The 26,217-nt window shown below is 59.0% G+C and overlaps 11 protein-coding genes across 11 annotated transcripts; 5 read left to right on the top strand and 6 right to left on the bottom strand.

Moving 5' to 3' along the window:
• Window positions 1–595: 595 nt before the first annotated feature.
• HRG_04275 (acyltransferase family domain-containing protein) lies at window positions 596–2,188 on the bottom strand (the record flags this gene model as incomplete). Its single annotated transcript, XM_044862746.1, has 2 exons — window positions 596–1,356; window positions 1,423–2,188. The coding sequence occupies 2 exons, from the start codon at window positions 2,186–2,188 to the stop codon at window positions 596–598; spliced, it is 1,527 nt and encodes a 508-aa protein (XP_044721360.1).
• Window positions 2,189–5,835: 3,647 nt separating this feature from the next.
• HRG_04274 (delta-aminolevulinic acid dehydratase domain-containing protein) lies at window positions 5,836–7,067 on the bottom strand (the record flags this gene model as incomplete). The annotated part of the gene is made up of 3 exons (XM_044862745.1): window positions 5,836–6,744; window positions 6,804–6,966; window positions 7,033–7,067. 3 exons carry the CDS (start codon window positions 7,065–7,067, stop codon window positions 5,836–5,838), a joined length of 1,107 nt encoding a protein of 368 aa, XP_044721359.1.
• A 1,036-nt stretch (window positions 7,068–8,103) lies between these two features.
• On the bottom strand, window positions 8,104–9,035 carry HRG_04273 (altered inheritance of mitochondria 5 domain-containing protein; the record flags this gene model as incomplete). The annotated part of the gene is made up of 2 exons (XM_044862744.1): window positions 8,104–8,940; window positions 9,015–9,035. The coding sequence occupies 2 exons, from the start codon at window positions 9,033–9,035 to the stop codon at window positions 8,104–8,106; spliced, it is 858 nt and encodes a 285-aa protein (XP_044721358.1).
• Window positions 9,036–9,436: 401 nt separating this feature from the next.
• HRG_04272 (ribosomal protein l17 domain-containing protein) lies at window positions 9,437–10,212 on the top strand (the record flags this gene model as incomplete). The annotated part of the gene is made up of 2 exons (XM_044862743.1): window positions 9,437–9,652; window positions 9,730–10,212. The coding sequence occupies 2 exons, from the start codon at window positions 9,437–9,439 to the stop codon at window positions 10,210–10,212; spliced, it is 699 nt and encodes a 232-aa protein (XP_044721357.1).
• Window positions 10,213–10,436: 224 nt separating this feature from the next.
• HRG_04271 (utp25, u3 small nucleolar RNA-associated SSU processome protein 25 domain-containing protein) lies at window positions 10,437–12,668 on the bottom strand (the record flags this gene model as incomplete). The annotated part of the gene is made up of 4 exons (XM_044862742.1): window positions 10,437–11,739; window positions 11,797–12,507; window positions 12,571–12,580; window positions 12,656–12,668. 4 exons carry the CDS (start codon window positions 12,666–12,668, stop codon window positions 10,437–10,439), a joined length of 2,037 nt encoding a protein of 678 aa, XP_044721356.1.
• A 422-nt stretch (window positions 12,669–13,090) lies between these two features.
• HRG_04270 (JAB1/Mov34/MPN/PAD-1 ubiquitin protease domain-containing protein) lies at window positions 13,091–14,219 on the top strand (the record flags this gene model as incomplete). Its single annotated transcript, XM_044862741.1, has 2 exons — window positions 13,091–13,198; window positions 13,263–14,219. The coding sequence occupies 2 exons, from the start codon at window positions 13,091–13,093 to the stop codon at window positions 14,217–14,219; spliced, it is 1,065 nt and encodes a 354-aa protein (XP_044721355.1).
• A 404-nt stretch (window positions 14,220–14,623) lies between these two features.
• HRG_04269 (SUZ domain-containing protein) lies at window positions 14,624–17,257 on the bottom strand (the record flags this gene model as incomplete). The annotated part of the gene is made up of 7 exons (XM_044862740.1): window positions 14,624–15,313; window positions 15,362–15,705; window positions 15,759–15,838; window positions 15,894–16,050; window positions 16,201–16,238; window positions 16,289–17,118; window positions 17,207–17,257. The coding sequence occupies 7 exons, from the start codon at window positions 17,255–17,257 to the stop codon at window positions 14,624–14,626; spliced, it is 2,190 nt and encodes a 729-aa protein (XP_044721354.1).
• Window positions 17,258–18,391: 1,134 nt separating this feature from the next.
• Window positions 18,392–19,049, top strand: HRG_04268 (zinc knuckle domain-containing protein; the record flags this gene model as incomplete). Its single annotated transcript, XM_044862739.1, has 4 exons — window positions 18,392–18,627; window positions 18,675–18,764; window positions 18,806–18,875; window positions 18,939–19,049. The coding sequence occupies 4 exons, from the start codon at window positions 18,392–18,394 to the stop codon at window positions 19,047–19,049; spliced, it is 507 nt and encodes a 168-aa protein (XP_044721353.1).
• Window positions 19,050–19,476: 427 nt separating this feature from the next.
• Window positions 19,477–20,094, bottom strand: HRG_04267 (cwf18 pre-mRNA splicing factor domain-containing protein; the record flags this gene model as incomplete). Its single annotated transcript, XM_044862738.1, has 1 exon — window positions 19,477–20,094. One exon carries the CDS (start codon window positions 20,092–20,094, stop codon window positions 19,477–19,479), a length of 618 nt encoding a protein of 205 aa, XP_044721352.1.
• A 1,171-nt stretch (window positions 20,095–21,265) lies between these two features.
• On the top strand, window positions 21,266–23,011 carry HRG_04266 (PPR repeat family domain-containing protein; the record flags this gene model as incomplete). Its single annotated transcript, XM_044862737.1, has 1 exon — window positions 21,266–23,011. One exon carries the CDS (start codon window positions 21,266–21,268, stop codon window positions 23,009–23,011), a length of 1,746 nt encoding a protein of 581 aa, XP_044721351.1.
• Window positions 23,012–23,489: 478 nt separating this feature from the next.
• Window positions 23,490–25,729, top strand: HRG_04265 (fungal specific transcription factor domain-containing protein; the record flags this gene model as incomplete). The annotated part of the gene is made up of 3 exons (XM_044862736.1): window positions 23,490–25,183; window positions 25,266–25,569; window positions 25,685–25,729. 3 exons carry the CDS (start codon window positions 23,490–23,492, stop codon window positions 25,727–25,729), a joined length of 2,043 nt encoding a protein of 680 aa, XP_044721350.1.
• Between the last annotated feature and the right edge of the window lie 488 nt (window positions 25,730–26,217).

The following is a 26,217-nucleotide window of genomic DNA, read 5'->3' as shown; positions in this document are numbered from 1 at the left end:
CAGCCACGTGACACCGCCATCACCGCTTCTTGGCTCTCTTTGCCGTCTCGTGATCGCTTTGCAGCCGCTCACGTTACGCAGACTGACGCCCCGACCAGCTGCGGCGGCGCCAAATGCTCAAACCCTTCACCGACCCTGGGCGTAAGCCGCGGCCCGGTCCGCCAACTTCCACGCCATCGGCGACCTCGCCGACCGCTGCTTTGCGCCCACGACGCCGCGCACCAGCCGACAGGATCCCGGCCTCGGCACTCCGGAATCCCCTCGTCCCGCATGCAACACCCCTCCGCGACGGCTCCTTGCACCATCAGGCAAACACAGGGCCGTGCTGAACTTGTCCAGTGACACACCGTTGTTTTATTCATTGGCTCCGAGCCTGCTAGAGAACGCATTATGCCATACTTCGCCTTTGGGTATCCCACGCCGAATCTGGAAGACGAATAGTGACAAACTCCGCCGACGCCGTCCTTTGGCCCCCGTCGTACACACATATGCTTGCGCCTTCCATGTCTTGTGCAAAGTTTGTTCGACCAAACAGCCGAAAAAAAAACCACCAACCTCAACCCTTCTTTTGGGTAGCAGCAATCTCCGTCACCTCCTAGTTTTTGGCCGCACACCTCTTCTCCACCCACTTGGCAAACTTGACAGACGGCACGTCAACTGCCCTCCAGAACACGTCGGCCCACCAAATGACGGTAGGCACGCAGAAGCAAGCGCCCAGCACAAAGCCGACCGTGTACCAGTGCCCTTCCACCCCGGTCAGGCTGTACGCCCAGTTCTCGAAATGATAGCCGACGGTGTGCATTGCAGGCCCGTGCATCAAGTACAGGGCGTACGAGATCTTTCCCAGGTACTGCACCGGCGCTAGGTTGAAGAAGCGTTGCCAGCCCCTGGAGTGGCCGACGGCAGCGACGAACACAAAGGCGCCGACCGATTGCCAATACCGGTATTCCTCTTCCTCCCACCATTCGGGGATCATCGACGTCAGGCGGCGCCATCCGGGCGTATTCTCCCCTCCGTCGTCGGGTTGACACAGCAGGTAGAGGCCGAGGATGCTGGCCAGGGACCAAAATAGCCTTGCCCACGGTGAGCGGGAGGGCTTCTCGACCTCCTTCTCGTCCTGAGGCAGGGCAGGGGGGGCAGTGTGTGCGCCCCGGATGAGATCCCATTCCGCAAGGAGCATGCCGCACACAAACAGGAGCAAGTCCCATCGCGAGTGCCGGTACGTGAACCACATGACGAAACCGACAACGAGAAGCCGAAACCTGGTCCGAAGACGAGCCGTGCCGACAAGGACCAGAAACAGATACAGCGAGCAGCGAAACTCAACGGGAATGGTCCACAGGTGTACGTCGTAAGCTAGACAAGAGGGGTCAGCACCGACAAGAAGGCGGCCTTTGTTGCCTCCAGGGAGCAGGTTCTTACATGTGCTTCCGCCAAACCTTTCCCAGCCAAAGACATGAACGAATCTGTACATTTGCAGCGCCCAGTCTTGGAAATGCTCGTAGGCGCTATCCATCCGCAGAGGGTGGGGTTCGATGACGTTGGGCATATAAGTCGGGTCGTTGGCAAAGTCACGGGTCCACTCGTAGGCCCCGATCCGCAAGAGGCACAGAATCATGAAGGTTGAAACGGCCGTCGGTAGGTACAGTCGGAGCGCCCGGCGAAAGACGAGAGAGCTCACCGTGGTGGAGAATTCGGGTAGGGAGCGGCCGCGGACCAACTTCAGGGGTCGGTACGACAAGGCATAGCCGGAGATGACGAAGAAGACGCAGACGGCCTGCGGGCCCTGGAACCAGATTCGGAGGAAGGGAAGCTTGAGTATGTCATAATTCTCTTCGTCACAGCCCCAGCCCTTGGCAATGACAAAGCCCTGGTAGGTGTAGTGGCAGGAGAAGACGAAAAGGGCAGCCAGGCCACGCATGCCGTCGAGGTAGGCCGTCGGGGAGAGCTTTTGCGGGCAAAGCTGCTCTCGAGCGTAGCGACCTTGCAGGAAGCTGGGCGTCAGGAATGTCAAGAGGCGGATGATGTAGATGCGCCATTGCGTCGAGAAGAGATAGGTCCAGAGGGTAGCGACAGACGACGAGTATTCTGCGAGATTGATGTTGTTGAACAGGAAGCGCTTTTCCACTTCGGCAGCATCGCCCTCGCTTTCGCTGTCCCACATGGCTCGCTCGTTCAAAAGGCCCATCTTTTCCTCAACATGCAGAGACTGCAGTGAGACAGCGTGTCCGCTCATCATCCGGCAGCGAGATGGCTTGCTCGACAGAAGAGGATAAGAGAAGGGGAATGGAGAGGGAAGGGGATGGTAGAGGGTGAGGAGGAGAGGCAAGGGAAGCCAGCGTGGCTAGGTGCGGAGGAGGAGGGTGCTGCTGCTGACTATGGCGGAGAGAGCCAGGGCACAGACTTGGACAGCCGATGTTTTGACACAGACCAAGGAGTCGGATGAACGGACGGACGAGGAGGCGCTAGGATCGAGGAACGAGTTTGCACCGAGATGACACCTCCCCCAGGGTGGACGAGAGCGTTGGGACAGTGGTGACTGATGAGGGAGAGGGAGAGGGGTGGGGGAAGATGGAAGATATGCAATGGCAGGTTTCGGTTGAGGGGATGCGTGGGTGGTTATGGGAAGGGGAGGGCGACGGAGGTGCCTGCCCAGGCCCTGGATGGGCGGATGCAAGGCACGGAGCGCCCATTGAGTAGGTAGGTAAGGTAAGGTAGGTCCTGCCCACCTTTGCATATGCACGGACAAGGCGAGCAGTCCCCGTCGTCGGTACGGCGGAGCAGCAGGCCGGGGGGGACGTCTGGCCTCGTTGCGGCGCATTAACGCCGTCGGAGAGCCGATACCCAAGTTCAGCGGTGAGGTCGAACTGGATTGGGCAGTCGCGTACCCCCCCGCTCGCCTGCCACGGAGGGAAGCAGGGGGGGTGGTTGAAGGCTTGAGGGCTTGGACGGCAGGCGAGATGGAGATGCACGATCCACACCGGGCAGCCGGGAAGCAGAAGCCGGTGAGTCCGATCCGCTGGCACCAGTGGATTTGGATTGATTTGGCCCAGGTACCGTTGCTCACCTGATTGCCCGAAAGAGTAAAATACCTACCTTACCTAGGTAGGTCACTTTGCGCCTACCTTACACCTTGCCTCACCTTATGTAAGTCGCCACCTTGGTTTTGAAGAGTACAGCAGCTCGCAGACGGCCTGGTTGTGTTGCCTCGCCATTCGCGTGTAACGACGACGACGACGACGAGGACCGACCGTGTGCCAGGTCCCATTTGTCCTCTAGCCGACCATGCCCGTCGCTTGTCCTCGGCGAGACTCTGGATCCAGAGATGGAGATTCACCGAGATAGATACTGTAAGTAGCAGGGTTTAAGGTTCACTGCACAGACAACAAGCAGCCGCAGAACCGAGGCCATTCTTCACACTGCCCTTGGGCAACCTGGACAGGGTACTTGCCTCTGCACGGGGCGCTCAGCGTGCCATGCTTCCCGTTTTCGTGAACCCACCACCTCTTGCGCGGCTCCCTTTCCCATCTCCCCCCCTCACCCACTACTAACCGTCTGATTTGTCTAGACAAGTGGTCCAGGAACAGCATGCAAAAGGCGTCATCAAAAAGAGAAGAGAGAAAAGTGGAACGGGGCTCTCGGGGGAGAGACGCAGGCAACGTGCGTGTCCCGCGGGCTCCCTCTCCCCCAGCACGGACATTGCCTCGAGTTCCTTCTTATTTCAGCCTGCCTGCCTGTTTTTTGGCCTTGATTCCCATGGCAGGGGCCGTCAGCCCCCGGCGGAAAGCGACGAGAGTGGTCCGCGGCCGTACTGTAACACGGCGGGAAAGAAGCAATTCTGTTGGAGATTTTTTTTTCTTCTTCATTTCTTTTTCTTTGGGCTGCTCACACGCTCCCTCACTCTCGCTTGTCTCAGAAGGCTGCGCGTGCCATCCGTCGACGGGCCGCGTCACGCCAGCTTGCGACTGCGCGAGCCTGAAGGCACCGACAAGCGAGCTGCATGTGCGTGTGCGTGTGAGTGTGAGTGAGTGTGTGTGTGTGTGTGTGTGTGTGTGTGTGTGTGTCGAGACGGGAATATCGACCGCATCTGGATCGTCTGAAACCGATGCCGTTTCCCAGCTGCTCCCGTATGGCTGAGGATGCGAGCCTGGACACACTAGCAAACAAGGGGCCCGACGCAGATGCATCGCCGGGATCTGCAACAACCCAAATCGAACGTCAACTTTTAGTCTGCGGCCCCGCGATTGGTCATGCTCGAGCATCCACCCAAGCAACGAATTCTCCGGCGAGCAAATGTCATACTATTTGCTTTGTTAGCAAGTCAGCTCATCGAGGCTGCAGACCAACCGTCCAATCTCGTGCCATACCGACATACAGTACGGAATACCTACCTATTTGGTATGAATGTGTGTGTAGGAGTGGACGTGAGCCTGTCTGTGCAAAAACTCACGACGACCGGCCTGGCACACGCGGTCGTCATGGCGTCGGCCCCTTGTCGGTCTGTCTCTCGCTCAAAGTAAGCTTTTGCCATCTTGTCCACCTTTTATTATCAAATCTCGAATATATGACGAGTTCATACTCATCAGTACTTTGCTCTAAATGAATCTACAGACCATCATCCGAGTCCCGGTATCTTCTCGCCGCACCATCGGATCTGCCCTCCCGTCCCTCCTCCGTCCCTTTGCATGATGTGCCGGGAGTTTCGGATCTAACCTCCAAGGCACACGTCCAGCCGACGTACCTAGGATGGAGGAAGGAGAGAAAGAAAACGTCGCATGCCACCCTTGGGATTCTTTTCATGCTTTGCTTTTTTCTTCCCCTTTTGCTTTGTTTCCTCGATGCTGCACATACATCTGAAACGATTCAGGCGTCTGACCTTATTCTTGCCTTGCCCAGGAAGGACTAGGTAGGTTGGTTTACAAAGCTAATAAAAGACGCTGCCAATGTCGGAGCCGCACCCACAAAACATACCGGTACATATTCGTACAATCGTCCCGTTGGCAGGGCCCGGTGGCGCTCGATCCAGCTGCGACGGCGACACTGTCTGATGCATGCACTCGCGGCAAAGATCATCAGGCCAGGTTGCATTTCGAGTACCGAGCGCTGGGTTGGCCAACCAGGCATACATACCTGCGTGCATTACATGCTGCCCCGAATTGAATTCGACCAATTCAAATCATTGATTTGACATGCGGATACCCGATATTCGAGACTACTAAGTTACATCATCCCTCTTGTTGTGACCAGGAACCGGCTGCACTGCACAGGAAACTGCCGTAGATGACCATTCTCAGCAGGCATGGGACAAGGCCTCGGAAAATAAATCTTGCACAATAATCCCGTGGTACATTATGACGTGCAGACCTCTTGAGCTTCCTGGCCATGCTCGCTTCCTCTGATTAGGTCGACCGAGCCGAATGTCCATCATCTCCGCTCACCTTCACCGCGTCTATACGAACAGCTACGCGAGCCGCCGCCCCACCCCTGAAAGGCCTCTCCATTAAGAAACCTGGAAGCGTTCAGATTTGCCTCTCTTTGCCCCTGTCGCCTTCGGAAAGCACGACAGCCACGCCGTCCCGATTGACGCAGCAACATGACGCCCGCGTGACCAGGTCGTAGATTGGATGCACTGTGCCGGCCCGGTACGCTATGGTATCACCCCCTCTCATCTTGGCCTACATCAGTCGACCAAGCACGGTTGAAACGAAAGAAACAAGCACCCAAGCCAAAGTTCCTCCAAAAAAGCACCTCTTTTTCACCTGTCGCCAATCCTCGACTCCCTTAACGCCGTCATGTAGCCCGTACGTTGCCGTCCCCCCTCTTTAATGCCCGTCTTTAATGCTCAAGCCAGTCCAGGAACTGAGGCGTAAAGTAGCTGACGACAATGGTGGCGCCCGCCCGCAGGATGCCCTCGGTCGACTCAAAGGCCATCGTTTTGAGGTCAAAGACGCCCGCTTTGGCGCCGGCGTGGATCATGGCAAACTCGCCGCTGACCTGGTAGGCGGCGATGGGCAAGTCCTTGCCCAGGTCCTTGGCATCGCTGATGATGTCGAGGTACTGGCTGGCGGGCTTGACCATGATGATATCGGCTCCCTCTCCAATGTCGCGGACAATGGCCCGGCGGGCGAGACCGCGACCGCCCGGGGGCAGCTGATAGCACTTGCGATCACCAAACGAGGGCGCAGACCCGGCGGCGTCGCGGAAGGGCCCGTACAGGCAGCCCGAGAACTTGGCCGAGTACGACATTAGGACTGTCTTGTGCGCGATTCCCTCCTCAATGAGCTTGAGCTTGATGGCGCGGATGCGGCCGTCGTTCATGTCGGACGGGGCCACGCAGTGAGCGCCGGCCTTGGCGTAGGCCACGGCGACATCCGAGATGCGGTCGACCGACAGCTGGTTGTTGAGGCTGCCGTCGTCGCGCAGGATGCCGCAGTGGCCGTGGGAGGTGTACTCGCAGAGGCAGACGTCGGTGCAGATGAAGAGCTGGGGGAAGCGGCGGCGGATGAGGCGGATGGCCTGGATGACGGGGCCCTCGGGGTCGTCGGCGGCGCTGCCGAGGGCATCCTTGGAGCCGGGCTTGAGGGGCACGCCGAAGAGCATGATGGAACGCAGGCCCTTGTGGACCAAAGGCTCGAGGAAGGAGACGAGGCGGCTGACGCTGAGCTGATGCTGGCCCGGTAGGGAGGAGACCAGGATCATGTCGTCTTCGCCGTCGGTGACAAAGAGGGGATAAATCAGCATGGACTGCAGGGACATGATTTGATTAGCCGGGGTTGCCGGTACGCCAGAAGAAAGAGAGAGACCTTTGTCAACTGGCGCTCGGCCTGCCAGGAGCGGGCCAAAGGGTGGAAATAGCCTCCATGCAGCTGGCTGGAGATGTCGCCCGAGATGCTGACGCTGGTCGCGGCAGTGCTGGCGTACGACATGGCCCGCGAGATGCGCGAGGTCCGGTCGTCGGCCGTCGAGCTGGTGGACATGGACATGGACCCTAGTGGACCGGGGCGACGGGGGGGAGCTCCGTTGGTGTCGCGCAGGCTAAGGTCCTGGACGAGGCTGGAGAAGGACATGGTGGTTGCGCAGGGGGAGGTTCCCTCTCTCAATTGGGCTTTGTCAAGAGTGTGAGAAAGCGACGGCCGCAATCAGCGAGTTCTGATGCTCGCGATGGGGGATTGTCTCTGCGGATGACGTGGCGTCGAGCGTCCTAGGCGGTGGGGCTCTTTGTCCGAGAGCGGTGGTGGTGGTGGTGTTTCGAGAGGAGGGAAAAACCTAAACCGTCGCAGGGTCCAGAGGGCACGAGTAGAGGCGATTGAGGAGTCCGACGGACGCAAGACGAGAAAGAAACAAAAATGCCTGGCTTGATCGGTGAGGGAACCAAGAATATGCAACAGGAACAAAAAAGTCTTGCCCCCTTCTCACGCAGCGTTTGATGTTTTCTAGCCCCCAAGCCTCGGGTCGCCCTGTGGCGCCGGCGCACCGTCACTGTCCGCCCGAACCAATCAGCAGGCAGCGTTTGCTAATGAGCATGCCGACCGGGCTCGACGGGTCCGGACAAGCGATAACATGTCTTATCTACCGACTCTAGTCAGCGGCTGGTCCTCGTGACTACCTACATAGCAGCCGCAGCATCAACAGCCACCCAAAGGCTGGGCCTGGTCCGTCACTCTGCAGTAACAAGCACAGATTCCCACGTAAGGCGACTGACTGTGCCGTTCGGGTGCCGCGAGGCTTACTACTTACTACATGGGATCCCGTCACCGCCCGTCGACGGACAATCTGAAGCCGCCCCCACCGTGCTTTGAGGCGCGCGAGCGAAACTCATCACGGCTATAGTGAGTGCATGGCGACTTTCTGAGCTTCACCGTGGTCAAGAAATCAGAACTCGAGCCAATGCCACCACGGGGCTTCCTAACCCAAGCCATCATCAGTACGCCTTCCTCAAGACGACCCAGACGCTTCAACAGTCGAGCCATGTTCACGTCGCTTGAACGTGCCTCCCCGTATCTTCAGCGAGGCACTCGTGTCAACGAAACTGGGCTATATTCTAACATGATGAGCGGCATCTGTACTCTGACAAAACTCTCATGGCCTGCTTTCGCTACACTTCTATAACCCTCGCAGCACCGTGTTGTCGCGCTGGTCCATCGGCATGTACCTCTCCCTCAACACCTCGGCCACGTTCCGGTTCACCTTGGCATCGGCCCTCTCGTATCGCTGCTGCAGAGCCCTCTGCACGGGGTTCGGTTCCTTGCCACCGACGACTTCTGTAGCTGTACCTGCTGCCTCGTCCTCGGTCATGCCCACGGCCGTCTTGACCTTGCCCACCATGGCCTGAGCCTTGTCTCTACCCTTTTCAAGTGCCGAGGCGATGACGCCCTGCGCCCCGGCTGCCGTGTTCTTTGCCTCGTCCTCTGCCTCTGCAATGGCCCTTGTACCGACAATCTTAGCATCCAGTGCCTTGCCTTGGACCGCAGACTCAGCCCGCGAGCCGGCCTCCTTTGCCCGGCCAAAGGCGCTCTTGGCAGCTGCCGAAATGCTGTTCCCGGCCTCTCCAGCGGTAGACTTGGCCGTCCTGGCCAAGGGTTCGACTTTGTCGCCCGCCCGGTCCGCCTCCTCTGCCATCTCCCCAAACGCCTTGGTCCACAGGGTAGCGACGCGAGCCTCGAGGCCCTCCCGAATCCCCGTCCAGTCCGTCTTCTGCATCCACCGCACCGCGTTCTCAACCTCGTCGTTCCATCGGTCCTTGGCGCTCTCAATGGAGGCCGCTCGTTGGGCGGCAGCAACCTCGGCGCGAGAAGGGGGCAGCGGCTGCGGGATCGGGCTGACGATGCTCTGCAGAGTAAGGGCCTGGGCGCGCAGAGATCGGCTCTGCTCCTCGCGGTTGCGTTGGTGAGCAAGCACCGAGAGGTAGGCGAGGGAAAGGGTCAGAGTGACGCCACCGGTCTGTAGAGGCTTGGTCAGTCTGCCCGTTGCGGCCAAGCGAGGCTGCGTTTGTTCAAAGAAGATTGCCTGCGTACAAAACCGGTAGCGAAGCCCATGATGATGTCAGTTACAGCTCCAAAAGCGGCGTGTTGGGAGCGGAGCCGCGCGAGAGCTGCGTGATGCGCAAAGGGCCAATATGTCTGCTTTTTGGCGACTTATGCGTGGTTTTTCATGTTGTGTCTAAGCTCAGAAGCTCCCCCAGTGACAGGGCAACAGCAGATGCTTGTCTCTTGGTGTGGTTGGCGTAGCGGAGTCGACGACAGCTGGGTCGAGCCGCTCGGCGCCTGGCCAAGTTGGAAGCAGAAGAAAAAAGATCCTGACTAAGCAAAACCTCATGTCTGCCAGTCGCTCACGAGGAGAGCGCCTTTTCGCCTAAGGCTGAGAGAGAGCAGTTCCAATTCTCACATTCTCCTCCAGGCTCAATTCCCCACCGATCCCTCGAGAGCCAGCAGCGACAATGGCTGGAGGCACGGTCAAGTACCGGCATCTCAGCCGCAACTCGTCTGCGCGCATGGCCCTGCTGCGCGGCCTGGTCACGCAACTGGTGCAGTACGAGCACATACAGACCACCTACGCAAAGGCCAAGGAGGCGCAACGCATGGCCGAGAAGCTTATCACGCTCGCAAAGAAAAACAATGAGCCCAGCCGGAGGGCTGCACAGGGCATCCTCTATGTTCGTGGCCCCCCAACAATCGCGAGGCAGACCCGCGGCCATGGGACCCGAAGCTCACTAACAAGGAAAACCGGTAGACACCAAATGTTCACCTCCCAAAGCTTCTTGGCGAGCTGCGCACACGCTATCTCCCGAGAGAAGGCGGCTACACCCGCGTCGTGCGCACCGAGTCGAAAAACACCTACGACCAGGGCGAGAGCGCCATCCTCGAGTTCGTCGACGGGCCCAAGGACTCGCGCTTCATGATGGCGGCCAAGACGCTGGCCAGGGACCGCCTGCTGGGAAGGGTGTCTACGCCGCTTACCCTGAAAAACGTCCAAAAGGTGACGAGGCTCCGCGGCGAAGACGAATTGGAGAAGATGGTGCGGCGCTTCATGGCCCTTGATACGGCAGATCCCGACACGACGCCAGAGGTGGAAAGCCCTGAGGCTGCAAAGATGGCCGCCAGGGAGAGCGCAGCGGTGCAGAAAATGGCTGGTGATATCGTCCCAGACTCTGTCAAGAAGGCGGCCGGAGAGTCTGGACGGTCAGGGTGGTGGCCCATGGGTACCAAGAGATAGCGGAAATATAAATCACGGGGTGCTTGTTGGTTCAAAGGCGCGCAGTGTACAAAGGGAAGTGAGCGCAGTGACGATTGAACCATTCTGTTGGAGTCGTTTACAGCAAGTGTACTTTTATCTCTCGGAACGCTAATGCTATGGAGCGACGAGCCCTCCACACAGCCAAGAGACCATGTTGGATTAAGAACAGGGTTTCTATCAAGATGAACCCTCGATTTGGCTGTTCAAACAAAGTCAAATGTGTCACCTCGCTCCTGCATCATCTTCGCGACCCTCTTGGAGCCCACCACTCTCTCCAGCTTCATCACATCATACCTGGAGAACATGACGCGTACCGTCCCCTGCCCGGGCTCGATCCTTAGGTCCTGTTCGCTCTTGGCCAGATACTCCCCCGCAATCTCCCGATAGAAGATGGGGTTATCCGGCAGGCTGTAGAACACCACCCTGTGCACGCCCCTGAGCTGATAGCGCCGAAAGTGATGCGCCCGCTCCGTGTACAAGAGGACGCGATGCCGCCCCGACAGGAAATGCGACCGCGCGCGCGATGCCTCGGGCACGTCCGTGTACTCGGAAATGGCGCCAAAGGTGACGCTGCTGACCGTGGGCGAGTTTGCAAAGTAGTTGCGCACCCGGACAAAGTCGAGGTAGGAGGGGACGAAGAGCAGCGTGCCGGTCGAGTCCTTGGCCCGCTTGACGAGCGTAGGAACAATGGCCGAGACAAAGTACTCAAACCGGGCATCGGGGTCATTGTCCACAGACGATGACTGGAACCGCGAAAACGCTTGCTTGACCTTGATCCCGAGCTGCAGAATGGCCCCCGGATACTCAGGCTGCAGCCGCGCTCTGCCGGCCCAGTTGTGGCAGTGCAGCCTCGCCAGCTCTGACAGCTCGGGGGTATTAAAGGCCGAAAGGACAACTGTTTGCCTGAAGAACTTGGCCATGTCATCCAGGTACCAATGCCGCACGCGACTAAAGTCGCAACCGTGAGCGTCCTTGGGCTGCTTGTTGAGGTGCTCAAAGATGTACTCGACGTGCTCCCAGTTTTGCATCAAGAGCGCGTCGGCGTGATCCACAACGACCAATTCAATCGAGCTCAAAAAGTCAAAGTCTGGCTTCTTCTTGTCCTCCTCGGACCCCATGGCCATGCGCAAACCCAGGGGGCTGGCCAAGAGAATGTCCGAGTTGTAAAATTGGGCAAAGTACTTTATGGTTTTGCGCGTGAACTTGACGCCGATGCGGAACATGTCGTCGTCGTTGCCCTCGAACAGGTTTTTAAAGTCGGCAGGCCGATCGTCCCCAAAACTGGAGCTCTTTTCGACATAGGACTCCTCGAACCGCTTGCGGTTTTCCTGCTGCTCAGGCTCACACAGTTCTCGAATAATGTTGACCATTTGCGTACACGAGTTCCGGGTGGGGAGGAGGAACAACACTTTGGGGCGGGTGAAGCCCTGGTCCCGGAACTCGAGGTCTGTGTCTTCTCTCTCCTTGGCGAGTTTGTAGTTGTTCTTGATGACGCGGTCTCGGGTCCTATGGTGTGGTTAGTTGAGCCATTGCCAAGGTCCTGTTGCAAGGTGAAAATCGCACTTGAAGGCGTGGTTGAGAGCATGAAGACAAACTAGTTGACGAAGGCCGTGGGAGTTCGCCACTGTCCGGTCGCAATGCAGTACATCTCGATACTCGAAGAGCAGAGGCATGAGTGCTCGTTGGCTTGCATCGAGGTTGCTCATCTTTGTGCTGGCTGTCTCCCTCAACTTTTGCTTAAGTTTGAGGGCATCCACTTGTGCAACACTCTCAGGAACCTCCAATGCACTTTCAAGTCCAGGAGACATTAATGTTGTCCGCAATGATTGGATGAGCGCCCGCTTCGTCGTCCACTGCCCATCCTTGACTGCCTGCACCGACTTTGCGACGCTCGACTTGTCAGGCTGGGCGATGTGAGCATCAAAGGGATCTGCGGAGGCATCTCCGTCTTCGGAATCCGAATCACTTTGCGGTTGCTCGTCGGGGTCCACAGTGGGCTCCTCTTCCTCGTCCGCCTTGTCGACGTCTTCAGGCTCCTCATCATCTCCATTCTCACGTTGATGGGACAGCGAGCTGGGAGCTTGCTGGGGCGAAGCTGGATGTTCCAGCTTCCGCCTCTTGGCTTTCGGGTTACTGGACTCGTTCAAGCTTTGCAGCAGAGCCATGTAAGGACGTGAGGGCGGCTCCTCATCGTCACCGTCTTCCGAGACTGCCGAGTCCAAGTCTTCCTCCTGCGCATCATCAGAGCTGCTCTCAAGCTCTGAATCGTCCATTCTGTGAAGGTCTTCAGACTTTGATTCCCTCATGGTAGAATTTCAAGGGACTTTCTCCACGTACTCATCTTGGTCTGCCAATCGGTCTCCGTCAAATCGTCGTGTAGGACCAAACCGAGTTGATCCCCTTCCTCTTCCCCTTCCCCTACCCCTTCCACCCATACCACGGGACCCCCGCCCCCGAAAACCACCGCCTCTTCCACGGGGCGCCATGTGAGCTAGAGTGACGCGGTTAAGAAAAGACGAGAAAAAAGCTGCCAGAGTTGCAGTGTATTGTCAGTCGTCGTGGCCGATCGCGCCAGAGACTTTTGGAAAAATCCCATTTGGGCCTTCAGCCTCGCCAGAGCAGCCTTCTCCAGCCACATCATGGCGGGGGTAGACATGCTCCTGCGCCACAGTTGTTATCGCCGCTTATCAGGTGCGCACAACCCCAGCCGGAGCCGCCAACCCTTGCAAACCACAAAATCGGCGAAATTTGGAGGCGTTGGAAGCGAGAACGACAACGCGGCCGCCCAGCCCAAACCCGCGCGATACGCACGTCTTCCCTCCCCCTCCCACGACGCTCGTTGAGATTTCTGCCCAGCATGGCTGCCGCTACCGAGCGCTTCATACATCTCGCGCGCCCGCTGGCTCATAGCAACGTTGGCCTCCAGACTAACATCGCCCCGCTCAGCGTCAACATCCAGCCGCAGGTACCTCCTCCTCCCCGTTGCGCGCTAGATGAGAGGCGACGAGTCTAACATCTTGTCTCCAAAGGCCGTCCTCTCGATTCTCGATCACGCTGTGCGAAGGGACATCCGCGAGAATGCCCAGTCAACCCGAGTCATCGGCGCCTTGGTCGGCACCCGGTCCGAAGACGGCACCGAAGTCGAGGTCCGCTCTTGTTTCGCCATCCCGCACACCGAAGAGGAGGATCAAGTCGAGGTGGACGTCGAATACCAAAAGAACATGCTCGCCTTGACCCTCAAGGCCTCCCCGCGCGAGTCCCTGCTCGGGTGGTACACGACTTCCCACGAACTCAACAGCTTCAGCGCCTTGATCCAAAACTTCTTCGGCAGTCCCGAGACGGGCACGTTCCCGCATCCCGCCATCCACCTGACCATCTCGACCGAGCCGGGCGAGGACATCCAGACGAAATGCTACATCAGCGCTCCAGTTGCCGTCAACGCCGAGCGGGCAGCCGAGAGCTGTCTGTTCATCCAGGTCCCCCACAAGATGCTCTATGGCGATGCCGACAGGAGCGCCCTCGAGACCCTTGGCAGCGCGCAGAATCTCGAGTCCCGGACTGCGCCTCTGGTATCAGACATCGAGGGCTTGGGCCGGTCAATCGAGCAGACCCTGGGCCTCCTGGACCGGGTAAGCGAGTGGGCAAACGGTGTGCTGGACGAGGAAGAGGAGCCCAACAACGCTCTGGGACAGCACCTGATGAGCGCTCTGTCTCTGGCGCCCAAGGTCGACACGTCGCAAATCGAGCATGATTTCAACAACCACATTCAAGACGTGCTTATGGTCAGCTACCTCGCAAACACCATCCGCACTCAGATCGATCTGTCTCAGAGATTGGCCACCGCCAACCTGACAGGCAACGAAAAAGACGGCGAGGGCAAGGGCGACGGTGAGCGAGGTGGCAACCAGCGCGGCGGCAAGCGAGGCGGGCGGGGCGGCGGCAGGGGAGGTGGTCAGCCTCGGGAACCCCGGGAACCCACGGATTAGAACGGGATTGGGGTCGAACATACAGCAGGCCAATGAAGCCTCGCCCAAACAAAGGACCGCGGACTCGGTGCATTGTCTGCATGATGAATCATTACGGGTGGGCATGGGGCACCGTATTCTACCATAACACAAGTCACCATGGCGTTGTTGGCAGGCCGAAAGTCGGCCCTGGAGAAAGTATTGAAGAAATGGGATTCAATCGTCGTGCAGTCTTCATCGAGGGGTTCTCCCAATGTGTTGTACCTCGACTAAAAAGAAAGGGGGAAGAGGCAACGGTAGCCTGCGAAAAGAAACCGTTCGAAAGACAATTCATCCTATCCACCGATAACGCCAAAATGCTCGTCATGCCCGTAAGCGCCGTCCATATGGGCTCCCACCCCTGAACACCGTTGGTCTGATGCTCACTAAACTCCAGAAGCCGGCTTTTGCGGCAACGAGGCTGGGTTGCCGTAAGTAGGTAAGTGACTATATATCTGGTTCGGCCCCTGAGGACACGCCGGGCGGCCAGGGATCTGCGTCGAGGGATTCTGAGGGATCTGCTGAGGTGGAGGGGGCATGCTCGGCATGAGCGGGACATGCTGAATGTGAGGTGGGCCATGGTACGACGGGAGCGACGTGTTTGATCCTTGCCTTGCCATGCCGTAGCCTCCCCCGTAGGAGGGAGGGACGCCTGTCTGATATGCGACGTATGCAAGGTGGGGAGTCCCTATCTGGGGACTGCCGTGGTGAGAGCCAGGGGCCGTGAAGGGAGGCTGGGGAGGTTGCACCGGGTGCATGACATTCCCACCAGGGACAAATGACTGCGTCTTTGGGTTGAATGCGTGATTCCTGTTGTAGCTTCCTGGGATGGGATGCTGGCTCTTTGGGTCGTGCGGGTTGGCATTCGCAGGAAGCTGCCCAAATGCATACGGAACTCCTCCTGCTTGAGCCTGTGATGCCGTGGGTGCGGGTCCCCGGGGGGGATAGGAGGGCGGGGCGCTGAAGCCCGGCTGCCAGCCCTGCGGCACAGCAGCGGGCGGAACGGGCGAGCCGTACGCCATCATCGGGCTGCCACTGGGCTGATACCTCTGCGGAGGAGGGGGTTGGGGAGGACCCTGTGAGCGTCAGCCATGGAATCGGAAGACGGGATTGTCAGTGCTTACCAGAGGCATCCCATACGCCGGGTAGGCCGGGCTGGGCGCCATGCCAGACAAGCCAGGATACGCAGCCGGCTGCTGAGTATACACGGGCGGCACCGGTGCAGGATATGCCGGCACAGGCTGGCCGTTGAACTGCCCGTGAGCTGCCGGAGGCATAAACTGTCCTTGAGGTTGGGTTACCCAGGTCTGCTGTGACGGTCCCCAGTAAGGCGTGTACTGGTATCTCGAGTCGAAGCTGTCCGAGTCGTCGCGGCGCTGTTTGCCAGCCTTGCCGCGTTTTCCGACGTTTGCCTTGTTGGTGGCAGAGACTGAGCTGGTACGAGACATGCCGTTTTCACCCTCGTTCTCTGCGGGCGCGTTAGTCTGTGAGCTGGTTCGAGGAGTCTGTAGAAGGACATACCCTGGACGCTATCTTCCGAACTACCGAAGATGCGCTCTCGAGCCAGCTTGTACAGTTCCTCCCTCTCTTCTCTAGACAGCCTGGGGAACAAATTAGTGGGACAACTCCATGCACCTCCACAATGGGCGCACTTACTTCTCTTTCGCAAATGGTTGCTTCTCTTTGCCGTCTTTGTTATCGCTTCCAGATTCCGAGGTAGGCTTCGAGGCGCCAGCGCTCAATGGCCCACCTTCACTGTCCTGCCCTCGACGCATGATCTTCTTGGGCAGGACAGCAGGAGGCGGAGTGCCGCCTGCGGAGGCGGCGGGTTGCGGCGCCATGGTTGCCAGAGACGGCGGGACTCGACAAAATGGCGTTCTAAAAATACGGACAGACCCAATATGCGGCTCAAAAGAATGCGTCATGTGATAGTAGTCGGCCAGCTTATGCGTCAACATCCTACAGAATGAGTTGGAGGGAGGCAGGTCCATGTACGGTTCCCTGGAGACGTCAGTCAAAGTGGGACAGAAGGGGGAGCTGAGCAGGCATACTTGGAATCTTGCACAAAGTCAATCACATCTTTCTCCAACCTTAACAGGAAAAATCTATCCCGGGGACTTGACAAGGCGTCAAGCAGCTTCTCATCCGGCGCCTGGCGGTAGATGACATTTAAGGCGTCAGAGGACCCTTCCACGCTCAGGGGAATCGTCGGGTTGACAGCCGGCGGTCGCTCAGAAGCCGAGCTCTGCGGAGTAATAACCCCATGGCCCGGAATCCCGAGGGTTTGCTGCGCCAGCCTACGCTCGGGAATGTCGCCGAGCTGAATACCACGGGCGCGAGCGGCCACCTCGGAGCTCATCCGAGAACCGGCTATGAAAGATCCTCGGATAGAAAAGGCATCGTCGTCCTCGGCAGCGGCCTTGACGCTTGCACTGTCGTCGGGACGGAGGGATTCCTTCTCGTCCAAGGCAAATGTGGTCCCAGATGTGATGCTCTTGCCGTCCAAGCTCGGAGGTTTGGTCCCCAACTCTGAACTCGAGTCGCATTTCTGTGATTCGTCGGATACGCTCTCCCTGTTGATCAGTGCGCGCTGGCGTTCAAGCGCAGTGGGTGTGCCGTCGACGACGAGGTTGGGAACTCTGGAGCTGAGCTTGAGATCGTTCAGCGACGATGCCACTCTTTCCGCGGCAGCTGAGCCCTCTCTTGCGGTACCTTGCCCCCCAGGCTTTGAAAGCGAGGCATTTCGTAAAAACGCGACGTTGGCCGACGCACCGCTAACGACAATGGGAGCAGCGGCGCCAGGCTGATGCTTGACATTCGCACCTTGATCGTTTCCCGTACTTGGGCCTGATGGGGGCTCCTTTGAAACAACAGCGGCTACCTAAGATGGAGAATTCCAAGTATTAGCACGAGCCCAGACAGAAGGAGGTCGACGAAAGGGCCGGCCGGGCACATGATGAGCCGACTACCTTGGCGAAAGAGGGTCTGGGAAGATCGGGGGATACCTGCGCAGTCGCCATGATGAATGATGGGCGCGGCTCGATATCCAAATAAGCGAGATTCGGGCACAGCAAACGCGGTATTAAAACAGACGACGATCGTCAGGTGTAGGAGGCGGGCCAAGACTGGGGGAAGAGAGAGTAGAGAATCGAAATCAGAGCGCAGAATCAATCGCAACGGGCCGACAGGTCGAAGACAGAGTTCCGGTGTTCATTGTTTGTATGTGGAGGGCATCGTTTCCAGATTTTTGAAGATGGGGGAGGGAAGTAAGTCGCCCCGGGTTCAGGAAAGCCTCAGTACTGTCGTCGTGCTTAGGGAAAGCACAGGACCTGCAGTCGCCAGGGTCAGAACAAGGGTCGCCAGGACAAGGCGATGATGGCATGTAATAATAACGGACGACGATGAAATCGTGGCGGCGAGGGGGGAGGCGGCAGCGTTGCGAGAGGGGCGACGTTCGGGCTCGAATTCTCGGTCTGCGCGCGCTGGGCAGGGCTGTGCAGGGGCTTACGGCAGCAGGGTTTGATGCAGTCCCCGAGCGTCGCTGCGATGGCCAAAGCCTGGCGAAAGATTGAGATGTCTGACGGCGGGTTAGGTCGATGCCATCGGGTAGCGTCGACGGAGAGGCTCGACAATGGTAGAGGGAGGATTTCAAAGATGTACCGTGAAGCTCGGAAATGACCTAGCGCCGGTGGCTGGGTTCCTCGCTGATGGGTTTTGTGTGTGGTCGCTTACGTAATGCGGCCTGGATCAGTGGGCGCCTCTTGACGCATCGACAGTTGGATTGATGGGTGACGCATCAACAAGTGCCTGGATCTGGAACAAGCTGCTGGTGTATGCACGATGAAATACGAAGGTTAGGCTGCCAAAAAATATTCGCATCGAGCCGCCACATGTCTGGTCCATGGTCCAGGTCACGTGAGCTTACTGGTGCGCCATGAGCCTAAGCCTGCCTAGATTAGTCAGTTCTCTCGCACTCCATGCTCATCATCTAAAGACTGGCTGGTGAGTTGAGGGCGCGTAGCAACCTCATTCTGAACACCCGCCGCCGTATCTTTTTTTTTCATTTGTCCTGCTCGAGCTCTCACGCCATTCATACCATACGCAAGCATCTGCGCCTTTCTGTTATGCATGCTCACAGTCGCCGCGGAGGGCCGATGCGGTCCACGCCCGCCAACGTCCAATGCCAGAAATGCTTGAAACGAGATATGTTTGTCGCAATCCCCATAGTCAACCTCGAACTAATTCCTTCTTTACGTCACTACTCATACGAGTGCAAGGCCCCCGCCCAAGAGCGGCCCTATGCATCGCGTCCTTCCCGCTCGCAGCAATTGCGCAATCCCAAGCTTGTCCCAAAACTCACAAATGATGCCTTCCAACCGTTGGAGAAAAAGTGAGCGTCCATCGCACCGTATCAAGATTGTCCTAACCCGAGTACAGAAAAGGCGTTGCCGACGAGGAGATCGCAAAGAGGGAGACTGAGCGGGCCCAGAAGCGCGAACGCGAGAACCGCGAGGACGAGATGATCAAGTCGTCGCCCAGGCGCCCAAGATCGGTTTCCTCAAGCTCAGTCTCAACTATCTCAACCGACGCCTCAGCAGAGTTGAAACAGTCAAGAGGGCGGACGAGGTCTCCAATGCCGTTGACACGTGAACGCGGCCCAGAAGGCGTGAGGACCGACGACCGACGACCGCGCGGTCGCAGCTACAGCCGCAGCTGCAGCCGCAGCCCGCCACCTCCCAGAGGCCGCCCGCGCCCCTCATCGCGGCACAGTCGTTCTCCTCCACCCGACAACTTGGGGCGGTCCCGAGATGAATGGAGTTCCCGGGGTGAGCAAGGCGGTCGAGATTATCGGCAGCGGCACAGGCCCAACTCGTTTGACTTGAGATATGACGGCGACTCAAAATCTCGCCGACACAATGACCCTCGCTCTCCAGAGACAGGGGCGGCATGGAGGGACGAGCGGGAACATTGCGGTCCACGACGCGGTCGAGACGATGGTGCTCGGGACAATGGAGACAATAGGCGGTCAAGGGAGGCGAAAGTAGACGAGCCGCCGAGGGAGCGAAGTCTCAGTCCGTTCAGCAGACGCCTAGCCATGACGAGAGAGATGAACGGTGGTAGATGATTGGGTATCAAGATTTGTTTCGCCGGGTTTCCAATCCACAGTCTAGATAGACCGACTCCAGGCCAACAATGCACGCGAAAATGCAAACTTCTGGTGTTCCTGACCTCACCCGTGTTATGCCATTGCCTCCTCCCTTTCTCGCTCCTCTTCTTCCTTTCCCGCTTGTTCCCTGACCCGGAGACCTTCAACGAGAGCCAGGCCATCCATTCCAGCAGCCTCTCCGTCGGCCAGCGCATTCGCCGGGTCGCCGTCCTTTTGCGCCGCCTTTTGGGCGCGCGTTATTCTGTCACGGACTAGCTTCGCGATGGCATTGTCGGTCCGGACGTTGAGAATCTCCATTTTCTTGTCCAAGTCTCGCTTCAAGTCCCAGTTTGGCTTTTTCGGTTGTAGTTTGAGCAGGTCGATGCCCTTGTCGTCTTGCGCCTCGTCGGCCGCTTGTCTCTGGACTTGGGCATCCACCTCGGCCGCTTGTTCTTCTAGGGTCGGCGCGTCCAAGCCTTGGTTCGGCATATGCTCGAAGCCCAATTTCGGGCCCTTTGTCTCGAAGTCATAGTTGCGTCCAGACAGGTGCAGCCGCGTAACGTCGGGCTCCTCTGGCTGCGACGGGGACCTTTCCGACTCGGGGGCGGCGACCTCGTCGTTTGGCTGCTTTCTTTTGAGACCTCGTAGGCGTGCGAGCCGGGCCTTGCGGTCCTCCGCGGCTGCGCCCAGGGTGTTGAGCGAGGATGACATGGTGGACAGCCGATTGATGGCGGACGAGCAGTGGTGACGAGACGAGGCGTCGAAGTCGACTCTGCCGTGGTTTGTTGCAGCAGGTTGCGATTGGCGGGGCACGAGGAGCGCAAGCGCAGTTAAGCTAGCGCGCCATGGTGTGGAAAGTACTCTGTACACTTACGGCCTCCTGGAAGTGCGCATGCAGTGGCTTATGTCCTGTACCCCGGACTTCTTCCAGCTCTCCGCGTCGATGAATTCCCGCCTCGCAACTTTTCACAGCTCGCACTTCAACACCAGGGGGATCACGCAGGCTCCTGAACCCAAAGACATACACGACGACGCATCATGAAGCCAAGACGACCCCACATTGCTTGACGTTGGTGCGCTTGAAATGCAGGGGGCTCGCATCTGTCGCGCTGCCTTGTCAAGGCTCTCAGACTCTGGACAGCCACTCGCAACTTCGACACTCTTTGCTCAACTGCGCAGACATACGGCCTCTGCGTCAACTCGCGCGCCGCAGCTCATGAGAGACCAAGCTAACAAGAGTCGGCAACATGACCGCGAGCATGGCGATGCGCTCTTCTCTGTCTTTTTCCCGTCAAACTGCCCTGGGCAGCAGGCAAAGGAGCCAACTATCATGGGCCAAACAAACAACGACAGTGTCACGTCGAGACGCTCTACGGCATCTAGTCTACATCGAACGCGGTCAATTTCCGCTCAAATTCTCGATACGGATACTCCGCCCACTTCGAGCTGTCCGTCGAAAGCTCAAAATAGTCAGCGAAGCAGTCACAATTCCCACCCCAACGGCCGTCGCCCGCGTCGTCACGCAGATCAACGTACGCGACAGAGCGTATCGGCCGTGATCCGCACCTTCCAAAAGGCAAACTGTGCCGACCATGGACGCTTGTCTCCGGAGGCTTGGCAGCGCCGGCGCCTACGGCAGTCCCTTTACCTGCAATGGGGATACATTCGCCACCAGCTACCCCCATCGGAAGTGTTGCCGGCGAGGCGCGCCTTCAAGTCATGGAAGATCAAACTGAGCCATGTTCTGGATCCTGTGAATCCATCTTCGTGGCCGTGGCTCGAGCGAGGAAAGTGGCTTTTCGAGCTCGATACTGTGCTTGCAATGCGCAAAGCATGGGAATCTCGAGACCCCAAGGCTAGACGACAAGAATGGCCTTTGATCATGCTTTCGACGATGCACCTCTGCCCAGAAAAGGCAAGCATGGTTCTCGACGCCACACTGGAGCCCTTGTTACCGGGCTATGCGATTCACGACGTCCTACTGTTTGTTGTCCAGCGCTTCCGCCTCGAGGCTTCCCTTACGATCCCGGAACGAACCACCAAAGCGGATGAAATGTTGGACCTGGCGTCTAGGATCGTCGAGGACATGCCCCTCCGTCACGTCCCCTTTGGGCAGAGGACATTCGGTCTTCTAGCGCGCAAGCTTCCCTGCGAGCAGGCCAGTGAACTTTACACCATTCTTTTGAGAAACGGCTGGAGACCACATGCCAACACGCTCTTGCACTTCGCAAGCAATTTTGCAAATGACCGGGCTCACAAAACAAGCGCATATGAGATTGTCGAGGCGTTGGCTGATGATGGCATGGATCTCAGCAACGCGAGATCGGCGAGTGTCATCACCTCGCTTCTTCACTGCAAAGCGCCACAAGACGGAGGCGAGGACGAAACTCTCCCTTTTTCGCCCACGGAAACTCTCCAGTCCTTAATCGAGAGAGGCTTCTCACCTAATGTGATCAATGCCACTGCATTGGTCGATTCTCTCTGCCAGCAATCCGAGGTGGAAGAGGCCATTCGGCTAGCGCTCTTGTTCGCCGAGTGCGGTATTCAGCTGGACACGAAGACGTGGGTAACTGTGTTTCGAGGCGCTAAGAACAGTTTGAATGTTGCCAATGTCATCAAAGCGCTCGAAGTGGCCAAGGCTGCCAATGCGCCGTACGTGGACGTGCTTAACAACTTGCTCCATACCATCTTCTGTTTTGCTGATGCAGAGTCGCGCGAGCGGCACCTCCCTCCTCCCTGGACCCTGCCGCTGTTCACGCCTATGCTGCACATCTACGCCAAGAAATTCGATCTCGAGCCCCTGCAGTGGTGGTTGCCAGATCTACTCCCTGCAGCACTGGCCCAAAAGTCGCCCTCCCAGGATCTTGTGGCTCCCGCCCATGGGCAAGCATGGGCCTTTCCACATTCCGTGGTCCCTGTTGTCGACAAAATTTTCTCTAGCGGCGAACAGTCACGTCTGCAGCCCAACATGACGACCATTGCCATCATGTTGAGATCCTACATCAGAAGCCTGCGAAGTCCGCACGACCTCGTGTCATCCTACGGCTTTTTCAAGTCGCGGCTTGAAGAGGAAGGGAAGAAGGGCCGCCTGGCGCGGCAGCTCATCAAGGACCAAGGCAGTCTCATTCACGATGCCTTCATCTTGGCAATGACCGAGCATCAACTACTAGCTAGACAGGCTCTGCAAGTTTTTGGCGACATGCTGAAAGACCACTTAAAGACTGGCTCTGCCAATGCGCGCAAAGCACGAGTGGAAAACGGGAGGGACGTGTCGACGGCGCCAGTTCATCCGTGTCCCAGCGTCCTGACCTTTACCATTCTCCTGCGAGGCTTGATGAACCGCGGCGAGCACATCTTGGCTGAACAAGTCGTTCAATTGATGGACGAGCTCGGCATCAAGGCAAACCTCGTGACCTGGAATACGCTCATCAAAGGCTACGCTTCGTTGCAGAATGTCAAGCGAACGGTCGCGACGCTGCAAGACATGGAAGCAGTGGGGTTTCACTCCGACGCTTTTACCTATAAGGCCTTTGCGAGACTGCAAAACCAGGCCAAGGCGCTGAAGATGCTGGAGAGCATCATCGACGAGAACAAGCGGACGATGATGGGAGAAGGCCCGCACCAGTAAATCACTCATAGGCCTATAGAATCCGTGGCCTACACATGAATGCTCCGGGCCACTGTGTATTCAGCCAACGTCGATGTCACTTTTCGAGCCTTTGTTGACTCTCGACCGAGCTCACCCAAGACTCGATGTCAAACAGGTCTGGCCGGCAGGCGGCGCGTGTTTCAGCTCCAGAGGGCACCACTTTGGCATCGCTTGTTAAGCTCTGCTTAGCCCCGGTAAAAAGAAAGGCCGCTGACCCTACGCTTAACAATTCATCACACTGCACACCTCATCTTCTAGCTTCATCGACAATCAAGCTCGAAGATCAGCGGTTGGAGAAATATCAATCAGCCTCTCCCCTTGCAAAAACAGGGGACCGTCGACAACGGACGGCTACCAGATTATGACCGAGTCTGGACGTGAGCCCGGGAAGGCTAAGCAGTGAAGGGCTTTTCAGGCTGCGACAAGAGTCCCTCAAAATATAGATACTCCAGTCGATATGCCGGAACCAGGTCTCGCTCCCTTCACCGGCGTGTTCCGCGCCAACGACGATCACCGCGTCAAGCGCAGCCGACCTTCCGCCTCGTGCACGGCCTGCCAGCGACGCAAGTCCCGATGCGACCGGCGGCAGCCCTGCGGCGCGTGCGAGAAACGCGGAGGGGATAGTTCGTGCCAGTTCGGCGGCAACGCCGGACGCAAGGAGGTGCAGATGCGGCTGAGCAGGCTCGAGGAAATGGTCCAAGGCCTGGCGGACGCGAGGAGGAGGCAGCAAAAGACAAGTCCTGACAACGATGCCGAAGCGCGGGGAGTCCCGGCTGTCGGCGGGCAGGAGCTGCACGGCGACGGCATCGGCGACGACTATCACGGGGTAACGTCGTGGACGGCGCTGGTGGACAGCATCCGCGACATTCAGACGCTCCTCTCCACTGTCGGCGAGGAGCCGGATACGAGCGAGCCTAAGCCAGCCGGAGAGGAGCCCGACCTGGTGTTCGGAGACGTGAACCCTGTCACTGTCGCCGACGCCGTTGCCAGCCTCCCCGCGCGACAGGAAGCGGACCGACTCGTCAGCCTGTACTTCAATGCCAAGTTCATCGCCGTGCCGTTCCTCCACGCACATCACTTCCGGCGTTGCTACGAGTCGTTCTGGGCCGACCCCTCGTCTGCCGGCTTCCTCTGGACCAGTATCTTATTCTCGGTCCTCAGCGCTGGGGTCATGGTTGCGCGCGTCCGAGACCCAGCGCAGGCGACTCCGCCGTCGGTCACGGAGCCTCGCGTCTACCTGGTCCGGGCGGCGCAGTGCCTGGTCGCCGGACAGTACCTAAGGGCGAGGCCGTGGTCGGTCGAGGCCGTGCTCCTTTACGCGCACTGCCGCAACGTGCAGGGACCCGACGCCGACTCGGCGCTCTGGCCCGTGTACGGGCTGGCGGTGCGTCTGGCCCAGCGGCGGGGCTACCACCGCGACGCGGGCCGCATCGGCCTCGCCGTCAGCCCGTTCGAGGCCGAGATGCGGCGCCGGACCTGGTTCACGGTACAGTCGACGGACCTGCTGCTGTCGCTGCAGCACGGCCTGCCGTCGCTCGTCGACCAGGACGTCTGCGACGCCGGCCACCCGACCAACCTGACCGACGACGACTTTGACGAGCCCACGTCGCCGCTGCCGCCGCCGCGCGCCCCGACGGACCCGACGCCCATCTTGGCCTGCACCGTCAAGTCGCGCCTGTGCCGCATCCTCCGCCGCGTCGCGCGCCTCGCCCTGTCCCCGAGCCCCGTGCCCTACGTGCAGACGCAGGCCCTGCACTCGGCCCTCGAGCAGTGGCACGCCGACCTGCCCGCCTGCCTGCGCGTCCGGCCCATCCGTACCACGGCCTTTACCGACCCCAGCTACACCGTCATGCACCGCCTCATGCTCGAGGTCATGTACCTCAAGACGCTTTGCGTCCTCCACCGCCCTTACCTCACCACCGTCAACATCGCCGCCGCCCCCGACGCGGATCCCCGCCACCGCGCCTCGGGGCAGGTCTGTCGCGACGCGGCGCGGCGCCTGCTCGAGCTGCACGTCGAGGTCGACGCCGAGACGCGGCCGGGGCGGCGCATGTATGAGGACCGGTACATGATGACGAGTATGACGTACGATCACTTCCTCCTGGCCGCCATGGTTCTCTGTCTGGACCTGAGCGAGTCGACCGACTACAGGTAGCCTCCTTTTCTTTCCCCTTTTCGTACCCACCTCCCCCTCCCCGCCATCGATCCCCCGCCAACTCAAATCTCCCCCAAGTTGCGAAGACAGGGCCAGTCGCATCCGCCTCCTCCGCACCATCCACGACCTCTGGTACGCCCGCCGTGCCGCCTCGCTCGACGCCCGCCACGCCTCGCGCGTCCTGCGCGCCATCCTCGCACGGGTTGACCCCGCCCCGGCCATCCCCTCGTCGCCGTCGGCCGCCCCGCCGCCCCAGCCGCAGCCGCAGCCACCGAGCCGGCCCGGGCCCGTGGATGACGCGGGTGGGGGCGACTGCGCCGTCGGCCTGGGCGAGATGCCCTCGTTGGAGAGCTTCCTCGGTGGCTCTGTGGGTGTGGACTGGGTATGTTTCAAATTTCGCTGCGTCCTGCTTTATCGCAGCCTCGGCTGGTGGTTGAAGAGGAAGGGGCGCAGGGAAAGACGAACCGGCAAGAATAGCAGTCAGCTGACGGGAACAGCTCTCCGTCGACCAATTCCTCCGACCCGGGCCCTCTCCTCCATGACCGCCCCCCCGCAGCAGCAACATAAACATCAACCGCCCTCCCATCCCAGCCAAAGGTCCCCAAAACCGCCTCCGTCCCACCCAGCCCGTCCTACACGGGAGGACCCAAGGAAGCGCCCCTCCCTCCTTACACGTGGCAGGCGAACCAAGAGTCGCGAGGCAACTCGTGCCCTATGTACTGTACACGGCTTTCTTCTTCTTCAAAACACCTTGACCGTCTCGGGTTGCGCCCACGTGTCGTTGCGTGTGTCTGACAGCCGACGAGAACCAGGCGCCCAGGAGGCAAGGACGCAAAGAAAAGGCGGTGACCGCAGCCAAGAGTCCGGCTCCGCGCCTCGTGCGCATTCCACGGCCCGCCCTATTCGCGGGTGGCCGCAGCCAGGCGGCCGAGGCAGACCTTGGCCTCCCCTCCTGCATTGTGCTTGTGCTGCCGACCGAGGTGGGAGGAAGCAAGGCGCATGCTGCTGCCTGCTGCTGCCCCACGTAGCA

Source organism: Hirsutella rhossiliensis (assembly GCF_020360975.1).
Source record: "Hirsutella rhossiliensis strain HR02 chromosome Unknown scaffold00004, whole genome shotgun sequence".
NCBI lineage: Eukaryota > Fungi > Ascomycota > Sordariomycetes > Hypocreales > Ophiocordycipitaceae > Hirsutella > Hirsutella rhossiliensis.
The sequence above is the reverse complement of the archived record's forward strand: the minus strand, read 5'-3'. Positions and strand labels throughout refer to the sequence as shown.